Source organism: Rhinopithecus bieti, unplaced genomic scaffold (genome assembly GCF_001698545.2).
Source record: "Rhinopithecus bieti isolate Rb0 unplaced genomic scaffold, ASM169854v2 scaffold_9909, whole genome shotgun sequence".
NCBI lineage: Eukaryota > Metazoa > Chordata > Mammalia > Primates > Cercopithecidae > Rhinopithecus > Rhinopithecus bieti.
Genome location: NW_016806164.1, coordinates 17,788 through 30,144, shown reverse-complemented (window position 1 = coordinate 30,144; position 12,357 = coordinate 17,788). Strand labels below are relative to the sequence as shown.

The window sequence follows — 12,357 nt, the reverse complement described above, 5'->3', positions numbered from 1 at the left end:
AAAAAAAAAAAAAAAAAAAAAAAATGAAACCATCAAGTAATCAAATACTTACCAAGGTTTCCTACACGTCCTGTACGACCAATGCGATGTACGTATTCTTCAATATCACTTGGCAAGTCAAAATTGATAACATGTTTCACATTTGAAATGTCCAGTCCTCTTGCTGCTACCTGGAAAATAACTTATATGAGATATGGCCCACTTAAAAGAAAAATACTTGAACATGCTCAACTTGAATAAAAGAAAGATGTTTATACATACTGCTGTAGCCACTAGAATTGGGCTTTTTCCTGAGCGGAACTGGTGAAGGGCCTCTTCCCTATCCCTCTGAGAACGGTCTCCATGGATACTGGTACATGCGTATCCTTCATGGTATAAGAAATCCTCCAGAGAATCTGCACCCTTTTGGTCTCCACAAACACTAAGGTCAGTGAATCCTTGCCTGTCGTTGAAAATTACAGGTTTTGTCACTAATATGGCTTAGTTCTCTTTGCACTTATGTATGCACAATTTTCATGTGTCAATTAAAATACATATATATCTTCTTAAAAATGGGCTTTTAACAGCATGTTTTGAATTGAAGAGGAAAAATAATAAAGGTAATCCAAATACATTTAAGAGATGGGAGTCTCACTATATTGCCCAGGCTGGGAGTACACTGGCCATTCACAGGTGCAATCATGGCATACTACAGCCTCAGCCTGCCAAGTAGCTGGGACTACTTGCATGTACCACTGCACCCAGGCCAAATAGATCACCACCAGAGCAATGAAAATTATTCATAATTTTAGCTGGGTGCAGTGGTACGTGCCTGTAGTCCCAGCTACTCTGGAGGCTGAGGCAAGAGGATTGTCTAAGTCTACAAGTTCTGGGCTGTAGTGTACTATGCCTATCAGGTGTCCACATTAAGTTTGGCATCAACATGATAACCTCCCGGAAGCAAGGGAGCACCAGGTTGTCTAAGGAGGGGTGAACCAGCCCAGGTCAGAAACAGAGCAGGTCAATACTCCCATGCTAATCAGTAATGGAATCGCGCCTGTGAATAAACTCTGCACTCCAGCCTGGGCAACACAGAGAAACCCCCATCTCTAAAAAAAATAAATTCATAATGTTGGCCGGGCGCGGCGGCTCACGCCTGTAATCCCAGCACTTTGGGAGGCCGAGACGGGCAGATCACGAGGTCAGGAGATCGAGACCATCCTGGCTAACATGGTGAAACCCTGTCTCTACTAAAAATACAAAAAATTAGCCGGGTACAGTAGTGGGCACCTGTAGTCCCAGCTACACGGGAGCATGGGAGGCTGAGGCAGGAGAATGGCGTGAACCCAGGAGGTGGAGCTTGCAGTGAGCCGAGATTGCGCCACTGCACTCCAGCCTGGGCAACGGAGCGAGACTCCGTCTCAAAAAAAAAACCAAAACAAAACAAAAAATCATGATGTTACCTGTTGCATTTAGGAGGTCAAGCAGAAATGACCGTTTGTCTGATTCTTCCACCCAAACTACTTTCTGTGTGATGTTTTCAGAGGTAGAGCCAACTCTTCCTACAGCCAAGAAGATATATTCATCTAAGAAATCACGAGCCAGCATCTGAAAGAAAAAAAATTTTTTTTATTACCTGAGATAAACAAACAAATTTCTAAATAAATAAAATTTGCAACATCCAACAGTACCTGTATTTCCTTAGGAAAAGTAGCACTAAACATCATAGTGTGGCGGACACCCTTTGGAGGCATAGTATCTTGTTCAACTATTCTACGAATCTGAGGCTCAAACCCCATATCCAACATCCGATCAGCTTCATCTAACACCAAGTATCTGTCATGTCATGAAAAAAAAAACAAACTTGAGTTTAGAATGAGGAGAAATCAACATGGTTTTAGTATGGCTGTTAGTATAATTACAATTGTATGTTATTACAATTATATATTCATTAAGGTGGTGCCTCACACTGCGTAATTTTAGACACAGCACAGGATTCTTGTCACTACATAAGTCATTCAAAATTACACAGCCAAATTAGCCCATCCTAGTTGATTGTCCCACGAGCTGATCATTCTAAGCCTCCACACCAAGATGTTACTACTGATTTTTCAACATTAAAATTACCATGAACAAGCTTTTTGTGAAAGTTAGATGTCTGAAATACATCACTTCTCAATCTTAAAATTTAGACAATGTTAACACCACCACAAACCTAATGGCCAGTAACTTTAATACTGCATCCCATACATTTAAAAATTAACGTAGTTAGCCAAGCGCTAATGGCTCATGCCTGTAATCCCAGCACTTTGGGAGGCCAAGGCAGGTGGATCACCTGAGGTTGGGAGTTTGTGACCAGCCTGACCAACATGGAGAAACCCCGTCACTACTAAAAATACAAAAATTAGTTGGGCATGGTGGCACATGCCTGTAATCCCAGCTACTTGGGAGGCTGAGACAGGAGAGCCACTTGAACCCGGGAGGTGAGGTTGCAGTGAGCCAAGATCGCGCCATGGCACTCCAAGCCTGGGCAACAAGAGTGAAACTCCGCCAAAAAAAACGAAACAAAACAAAACAAAAAAAACATACTTGCAAAAGTCTAATCCAATCTTTCCTCTTTCCATCATATCCACTAGACGTCCTGGAGTGGCTACTAACAAATGGCATCCACGTTCCAAGTCTCGAATCTGCTGACCAATATCGGCACCACCATAAACCACGCAAGGACGAACTCTAGATCGGTATGAAAACTGTAAGCAAAAAAACGTTATGAACTTCAAGATCAAAATTTTTACATGTTCATAAAACATTTAATTAGAATCAATGAAAAAGCTAATAATCACTGGAACTCATACTTACTTTTCTGGCTTCCTCGTAGATCTGTACTGCCAACTCTCTCGTTGGTGCTAATACCAAGGAGATTGGGTACTGTTTGCGGCGCCCATACCTTCCATTTTCCTAAGAAATAAATTAATTTTAAGTTAACTCTACCTACCCTATTTGAAAAGTTCATCACAACATAATTCCCTTGCGTAATTTATAGATTACAGATTACACTTGAAAACTGTTTTTCATTCAACTTAAGTCTTAGCATCATTTAGAAAGCCCTCTCAATGGCCCCTAAAAGTTCTACAATAATTTCCCATTTTATAAAGAAACATCTACCTTCATGGCCCTCAAAGCCTCGCCTGGACCATCTGAATAAATCTGACTCAAGATGGGCAAGAGAAATGCTGCAGTTTTCCAGACCCTGTTCAAAACCAACAAATCCTGCTCATTAATTTTAAACAGACAGTGGTAGATGACAGTGTTTTTTAACTGCCCTATTACTAGTAATTAGTACTTTTAGTTTATGATTAAGTTTTCCAAAAAGTGGCTTCTTTGGTCCATCTCTAAGAGGAGTCAGCAACCTCAGACTATTTTTGTAAATAAAGCCTGCTATTTTTATAAATAAAGCTCTTACGGAATACAGCCATACCCAATAATTTATGTATCATTTATGGCTTCTCTCATAGTCCAATAGCAGCGCTGAGCAGCTGCAAAACTGCATGGCCCATAAAAAAACAATACATTGTCTAGTCCTTTACAGAAGAAATATGATGTTTTACTCTTACGAGCTGAGCTTACCTGTTTGGGCACAAGCCATCAAGTCTCTTTTCTCTTTGATAATAGGAATAGCATGCTTTTGCACTGGAGTTGGGCGAGTATAACGAGTAAGCTCAATGTTTCCCATGATAATTTCTCCCATCTCAACATCACTGAACTGTGAAGAAATTCAATGGAGTTAGAAATGCTATCTAAAGCTATTTCTGTTTTATACTAATAATGGAAACAACCAACAGCTGATTTGTAACTCAGCTTATAGTTTAAGAAAATTACCATATTATATTTTGAGAAAAAACAACCCCCAGGCTTACTGCACATTGGAGAAGACTTTGGGTTGTTCCTATGTTTGACCCATTTTCTATTTTAGGTAATAAATTATTGATAATGGTGACACTGAACTCAACTCCTTTTCCACAAATCCATGAAGCCTCTGGTCTACATGACTTTATGAAGCTCATCTCACATTCTAATGTACCATGAAAACATTTACACCTCCCTGTGTCTTGAAAAGTCAAGTAAAAATACTTACACTTTCAATATGTGGAGGACAGTTGTTGCCTGTTGCCTCAACTGGAATGTCATCATATTTCTCAAAATTAATCCCAGTGTTGCCTCCAGAAAAGAGTTCCCTCAAATCAAAAGATGGATAAGTTCATTTGTTATACTATAATGCTTCATCACAAGTAACATACACTTCAAAAACTTACTGTTCCAAGCGTTCACTTGGTGGGAGTGGTTTTGACCAATCATCTTCATCTGATTTGTCACACCAACGACTGTTTCCACCACGTTCAAATTTGCCAAAGCCACTTCTGTCACCACGGCTGCCAATGCCGTCATAATCACTCCGTCCACGATCATCAAACCTGAACGGCACAAGCAATTAATCAGAATCATATCATTTAACCATTATCAGATTCTTATCCCTACTCTAGAACTGTATCTGGAGACTTAAGTTATGGCTAACTATAAGGATGTCAACAATCCAATTCTGAGTTATTTGACAAATAAGGCTCTCTAACCAGCATCATTTACATAACCTCATTTTCTAAAATCAGTAATTTTTGTATTTCTATAAAGTCGTATAGCCTAAAAAGCCTCACAGATGACAAAATTAAGAATAAAGATTTTATTTGAAACTGGCAAACAGCTCACAACCTTCATTTAAAGTGCTCATCCAAATATATTTAATGGTAGGGAAAAGAAAAAAATAGCACACCAAATATCAATCGTCCTAGTTATAATAGGATGTCACTTAAAGGACAATTCACCTGTGTGACTTTGGATAAAAGGTAAAAAATAATCCTTACCTGAACTAAGACGTTATTAGAATGTTAGGCCTGTTTGCGAAAAATCAGGACACAGGACTAACGACAGCCATTAGGCACATGGGGTCAGTTCACCATACTTGTGTAATCAAAAATACAAGGTATTTAGAAATTGTTATAGAGTCCACAAAAATCCCAACCAAATTAGGTTGTGTTTTAAGTGGAACATATAAAACTCGAGAAAAGGAATAACTCATTTCATTATGCCAATAAGTATGTTCCTATTTTCATCTAATTTCTAAGAGGAGGTTCAATTTAGTAAAAGCCTCTTACAGCTAAGCAAATACAATGACTAAACAGACATAATGCTTGACATCCAAATGGGTGGTCAGGATAAGGACTTACTAAACTGTTATTACACATACACATAAGGTGGTAAGACAAGAAATCACTTACCTTCCCCTTGATCCACTTCCACGATCACTGAAGAAGCTAGACTTCCCTCTTGAATCACTACGAGATCCAAAACTGCTATACGCATCCTTATCTTTGCTAGAACTCCACCCTGAACTGTCTTTATCGTAGAAACCTTTGATTAAAAGAGCACAAATCCATTTTATTATTAATTAGAAATAGGAACCATGTTAAGGTATTATCAATCTTTCTCAATTTGAAGGCCTCCACTGACTATCTTATCTCTGTGGGCTCGAGGTTCAATCTCAAGATATTCCCACCATGGCCCTATAAGAGAACCAAGATTTAGAGCTGGCTTACACCAGGACAAAGTTTTTCTTTAATTTTCCCCACCAGAAAATATTGTCCACTGGCCAGGAATGGTGGCTCACGCCTGTAATCCCAGCACTTTGGGAGGCCAAGGCGGGCAGGTCACTTGAGGTCAGGAGTTCGAGACTAGCCTGACCAACGTGGAGAAATCCCCTCTCTCTAAAAATACAAAATTAGCCGGGTGTAGTGGCACATGTCTGCAATCCCAGCCACTCAGGAGGATGAGGCAGGAGAATCACTTGAACCCGGGAGGCGGAGCTTGCAGTGAGCCAAGATCGTGCCATTGCACTCCATTGCACTCCAGCACGGGAAACGAGTGAAACTCTTGTCTCAAAAAAAAAAAAAAATTTTACTCTACACTAAATCAAGCAATCTGACTTGTTTTTCTGAATGAATACTACCTCTAAGTGGTCAATAGCTTTGCCTATAACACATTGATTATGATACTGTTGTATGACCATCACAATTTAATTTCCATTCATTTTATAGGTGTGAATGGGTATACTAGGAAACAGTTACTATTGTTTCCATGTTTCTTGGAGGTGGTATTCATTTAGAACATTCTTAGGCTGTCAGATTACTTGGTTTAATACAGTATTTTTCAGTTTCAATAGCATAAAGCACAAGAACACTACTGTCAAATGGTACTATTATTTTAGTGGTTCATCTACTATAAGCTTGATGACAAGCAGGAATACCTGGGAAAAAGAAAAACCCTCATCACTATATATTCTCAGTATAGACAAGGTTCCTGGGTACAGCTATAAATATCCAGGTAAGGGGATGACAAACATGTAAATTAGCCCAAAGACAGATAGAGGGTTTAAACACAAGTAGAGTGTTTAACTAGCTTCAGCAACACCTTATTAGTCAGAAACAGTTTCTGAATTCAGTTACTTTCCTTCTGCCTTCTACCTCCTACTGTTAGGCCAGTCAGGTGACCAACAGCCTTTGCTAACAAGAAATAGTTGAGTTAGAGTGTGAGATCTCTTCCAGCTCTAAAACCTCTATGATACTGCCATATACACGAGGGTCAATTCTAGCTAGTATACTAGGAATACTGAAAACATCCATGATGATAAAGACAAATTCCACAGTAACCTCCCCTAAAAAGAATGTAATGCCAGCTGGCACAGGGGCTCACGCCTGTAATCGCAGCACTTTGGGAGGCTGAGGCGGGCGCATCACTCAAGGTCAGGAGTTCCAGACAAGCCTGGGCAACAAGGCAAAACCCCTAAATACTAAAACACAAAAATTAGCCAGGCGTGGTGGCGCATGCCTGTGATCCCAGCTACTTGGGAGGCTGAGGCAGGAGAATCACCTGAATCCAGGAGGTGGAGATTGCAGTGAGCCCACGCCACTGCACTCCAGCCTGGGCAACAGAGCGAGGCTCTGTCTCAAAAATAAATAAATAAATAAATAAATAAATAATAATAATAATAATAAAGAATATAATGCCAAAGTGATCTTCCCATAGAAATAACACAGACTTTATATACATGCATCGCCAGGACAGTGAAGGTAACAGACTACATATGGAGATGGAGGAACAGCAGCAAACCATGTGCTCCCCTGTGGACTCTCCACTCTTCCCATCTGCCTTCTTTATACAGTATCTTCCCTCCTCATCTTTAGTTTCCTGACTTTCCCTTTTCCTCCAAATTTTGGATGGTCTAATTTTACAGAATATAAACCACCCGAACAGCTGTCCTCATAATATGAAAACATACACTAGCTGTTATCTACGACTACATTACAACCGCAAATGGGAAAGACGGCCAGATAGTATAATACATTTGGACAAAACCCTTCAAAAGCAGCAAGGCAAGGAGATGAAACCAGAGAATCCTCCCAACGCTGTAACTTGTTAACTATTCTATGATAAGCCCATCTTCATTTCTGGCAACTGTGCCAAGACAGAAATAACCAGGTGTTATCATTATGCAGCTTGGTTTACACAGTAGGGAACCCACCTCTTCCAAACTAAAACCATGCTGTGAATGATTACCAAACAGATTCAGCACAAGACTAGCGGAAACTGTACAAAAACCATGCCCTTGGCGTCAGACAGTTTGCCACCAGAATGCCGATTTCCACTGTGTAACATTAGAGAGTTTTTCAAACGTTATTAAGCTTCTAATATTTGAACCAAGGTGACAGAAGCATAGAAGAACACAAAGTTTAGACTTCCCCCAAATGGCCTCATTTTCCTTAGCTTTGACTAACTCTAAAAGGAGGCAAAAAATTAGACCAACGAAAGTTAACTTGGTGGGGGACCCTTACCTTTAGTAGCTTCTCGGTTCCTTAAATGAGGAGGAATATAGCGCCCCTTCTAAAAAAAAAAAAAAAAAAAAAAAAAATAATATATATATATATTAAATGCCAAAAAACCCTTCCATTTAAATTTCTGTACTAAAAACTGATTCTGGAAAATTAAACCTCCAAGCCTTCCAGTCTGATTACCTACCTGACATTGAGAGGGGGAGGGAAAAAGAATCTAATTTTAAATGGGTTATTGCTCATAAGAACTCTAGTTTGATAAAAAAAAAGCTGAATTTGGAACCTAATAGTTGGAAATCCACAAATTGAGCACATTTAGTCACTAGTGGTATTAATGTGATTTTTTTAAAGTGCCTACTTAGATTAAGAGAAACTGTCATAAAAACTAAGAGGATCCCTTACAGCATTAAGCATTACGTAACAATTTAAGATTACTCATGTAATAAATCTCACCCAATCTTTTGTTTCATGCCAGTAAGTTGCAAAAACATACAATAAACATACAAGGAAAAGCTGCAAAGGGGAGTTAATTTCAAGGAATTGCAGGTTTTAATTTGGGGCTTGCTGAGTTTAAGGTTGATGCTTGCTCTGTATGCAGGCAGGAATACAGCCTGAACTATGGATAAGCAAAAAAAAGCAAATAATATAAACCCAAATACAAGTCAATTTGCTTTATAACTAGTAAACATGTCATTTAACTTTCTTTTTCTATACTGAATTAAACGGGTTTTAAAAATCTCCATTAGACAATCAGTCCTAAAAATTCTTAGTATGACAAATAAGTGTGAAAGTTTTAAAAAGCAAACCCCAATTTTGTGCCCAGTGAGGTTGTTCTTGCCTAAAATGGAGGACCACATCACAGCCCATTACCCACGTTGTTTTAATAAGTAGAAAGAGATCTGAAGCTAAATAAGGGTCTATGCCTTTTACTTATAATAAACCAACAAGATCCCCTACCTAAACTTAACCTCTAACAAGTCCTCTAAACAACCCCCCTTTAAAGGAAGAAAAGCAACTTTTCTAATGCCTTTTAAAGGAAATGGAACACATTTGAAAATCTAACCTAACCCACCAATCCAGAATTCAGTATTAGTCTTCGTTCTTACAGGAGAAAGGATCAGCTATAACCGATGAAGTGCATGTTCCCTTATTTCAATTAAAAATATTAGTCAGTAACAGGGGACACATCCCCATCACCTCTAAAGTGGGGCTCAGGTTTATAATTGACACCCCCCCCTAAAACTCTTCTAGAGAAATTTGATATAATAAGGTCCTTTCAATGGTTAACTGCTTTTACTCAAGAGAGCCAGCTAGAAAGGCAACAACACTGGCCAGGCGCGGTGGCTCATCCTGTAATCCCAGCACTTTGGAGGGCCAAGGCAGCAGAATCACCTGAGGTAGGGAGTTCGAGACCAGCCTGACCAACATGGAGAAACCCCACTCCACTAAAATACCAAAATGAGGCTAGGTGTGGTGGTGCATGCCTGTAATCTCAGCTACTCGGGAGGCTGAGGCAGGAGAACGCTTGAACCCGGAGGGCAGAGACGAGACTGCAGTGAGCCGAGATCACACCATTGCACTCCAACCTGGGCAACAAGAGCGAAGCTCCATCTCAAAAAAAAAAAAAAACAAAAAAAAAAAAAAAAAAAAAAAAAGGCAACAATGCTTTAGATTGACCACTAAGTACTACATAATTCTGTAACACAAAGACTACATAATTCTTTAAGCAGTAAAAACTGAAAAGCAAATTTCTTAAATTTTAAATAAGCCCAATGAAATCTTAAGACATTAAACTCTAATATTCAATAAATTCATAAGATGTTTTACTTACTGCTGGCTGTACTTCCTCCACTCTGATTATCTGAAGAGTTCAGGTCTAGGCCAGCAAACTAGAAGAGAGTGAGATGGTTAGCACCCCATGTGCTCAAATACTGTATTAAGAGAAAACTAGTCCTGCCCTCTAGCATTTGCTAGCACTGCATTCAAGTAGTTGGCCAGTCCACCTCACAGGGCTGATACCAACTCTTAATGAGAAAGTGACTAAGAATGCTTTCAAGTCTGTAATGCTCTAAGCAAATGCAAAATATTACTATTGTATATACTACAGAAGACGACACACCAAGATGCTTGTGCTATTTAGAAACTGTCCAAATTTCATTCATTCATTCAAAACAAATTTTCACTGCAACATGTTCCATAGCACAGGCTCCCTAATCACCAAACTAAAGCTTACACTGAATCTCTCAAAACTATTCTTCAATGTCAGATAAGGGATTCGTTTTAGCGCCAGTCATAAACATTTCCAACGCCAACTTTCTGTAATACCTGGTATTTTAAACCTAAAAGCACACCTGAAAATGTCAGGACAAATTTTGAATTGGCCGTTCTTTAGTTCCTTCATCCCCAAATATTGCCCACGTATTTTTTAGTCGGGTAGTACTCTTAAGAACAACAACAAAAAAGCAATATACCAACCACTTACAGAACACTATGTTAAGCACAACTCTGAAGTAGTTTGACTGATAATTCGTTTGGTTTTTTTTTTTTGAGTCTCCCTCTGTCACCCAGGCTGGAATTCAGTGGTGTGATCTCGGCTCACTGCAATCTCCGCCTCCTCTAGTAGCTGGTATTACAGGGGTGCGCCACCACGCTAGGCTTTTTGTATTTTTAGTAGAGACGGGGTTTCGCCATGTTGGCCAGGCTGGCCTCCTGACCTCAGGTCAGGTGATCCACCTGCCTTGGCCTCCCAAAGCGCTGGGATTACAAGCATGAGCCCGGCTTGAAGTAGTTACCTGTTTATTACCCCATTTTAACAGAAGTTCAAAAATGACTTTGAATAAATGGTACAACTGGCATTCAATGCTCTTAGAGAGTAGGACATTTTAGTGCCTTTCATCTCTATTTCTACCCATCCCCCTTACACTGGTATCTCATAAGCCTCAACATTCTAGAAAAGGGTTATATGCTACCTTCGTAACGTTGTATAACCAGAAACTACTCACAAGTAGTTGGTGGAAAAAAACTGTACATGCGAAGTGTTTCATTTTTCTCAAAAAAGCCACAAAAGACCAAGTCACACAGTACCGTTGCCAACCTGTTTGCAAAAGATACACTATATACCATGTTTACAAATCTTGTGCTTAAAGCTCAGTATGATACTGCCAAACTGCATGCATCATCAATGGAGTCACTGAAAACTGGAAGCAGATGGGGAGTGTAAGACTTCAGGCACCCAATTTCCAGAATTTCTATGAGCAAAAACACCACCGCGCTTTCTCTTGCTACCGTTAATACTTTAAAGCACGGCAGAACCACAAACTTTCCTTTTGCACTTGTTATAGTACAATTTTGCTTTTTAAATAAGGTTCACTGCTGCCTAGAATCCTTAAAAGGACACTATAGCTAAATGGAAAATGGTAAAACTGGGAATACTCTGTGCTGCTGGTAGATTGTTAAAATGTCTGTGTTCAATTCAACATATGAAGTGTCAGCAATTAGAGGATTTAATATAATTGGTTCATTAACAAGGAAAATGCTCCCAAAGGAACAGATCAATTCCTAAAAAATATTACATATGACTACATTAAAATATGTATTCAATTAATTTGTGCCACTAAACTTCGTCTCAGGATTATTCCGGAGTTGTGAAATCAACTCCTAATCGTAAGTGTATTTAAAGGCTCCGCATAACCCACACAAGAGCTTATCTGAAACGTGGTGCCACTGTTGCGGCGGGATGCAGACTTCCTGCCACCAAAGCCCAAAACCTTCTCTCAGATCACACGTTCTCCTCTCCTCTGCCCCTAAACCCTTAGAAGGGGATTCTGTCTAAAAGACTCGGGGGCCTCGGACCCATTGCGAGATTCTACTCCACAGGCAGCAACAAGTCAACAACAAAACTGTTTACTTCCCCCCCAAGCCGGGTGTTTTTCCAATGGCGGATTCCTGGATCAAAGTCACTAACATGAAGACACTCCCACAACCCGCGATGACCCCTCTACTCCAGAAAAACGCGGGGCTCCCGGCTAATTCGCCACACAGGGACAACCTGGGCCAAGCAAGTAGGAGAAAGGGCCTCGCTGGCTCCCTAACCTCCCCGCCGCGTCTAACCTCTATCTCCAGAGCCCAGCGACCCATTCCTGCCTCCCCTCCCCACCCCCACTCCTCCCCAATCTTCTGCGTCACAAAACTTTCCACTCCGGAAACGCAGCCTCCCCGGCCGCGGCGCCGGGCCTGCGGACCCTGCGGACCCTGGGCTGAAGCGAAAAGGTCTGCGGAAGGAACCGGAGAAAAACAAGACGCCCATTCCATCCTCCTTTCCAGGCCCTCGCCCGCCCCGGACCCGCCGTCTCCCGGGAGTGAGCCACAGCGCCTCCCCGCACCACACAAAAGAGGCCGCCGCCATAACCCCGAGCGAAGGCCACCCCCTCCCCGCCGCGCC

At 40.6% G+C, this 12,357-nt stretch overlaps 1 protein-coding gene across 1 annotated transcript in view; it reads right to left on the bottom strand.

Moving 5' to 3' along the window:
- Positions 1–12,321, bottom strand: part of LOC108531457 (ATP-dependent RNA helicase DDX3X-like) — a 13,909-nt gene extending 1,588 nt beyond the window's left edge. Inside the window, 16 exon segments of the mRNA XM_017874907.1 lie at positions 53–170; positions 262–407; positions 410–442; positions 1,443–1,587; positions 1,671–1,815; positions 2,569–2,729; positions 2,839–2,937; positions 3,145–3,229; positions 3,594–3,742; positions 4,115–4,214; positions 4,293–4,451; positions 5,310–5,442; positions 7,920–7,965; positions 9,114–9,115; positions 9,748–9,805; positions 12,073–12,321. Coding sequence (XP_017730396.1) covers positions 53–170; positions 262–407; positions 410–442; positions 1,443–1,587; positions 1,671–1,815; positions 2,569–2,729; positions 2,839–2,937; positions 3,145–3,229; positions 3,594–3,742; positions 4,115–4,214; positions 4,293–4,451; positions 5,310–5,442; positions 7,920–7,965; positions 9,114–9,115; positions 9,748–9,805; positions 12,073–12,321 — 1,828 coding nt within the window.
- Positions 12,322–12,357: the final 36 nt, after the last annotated feature.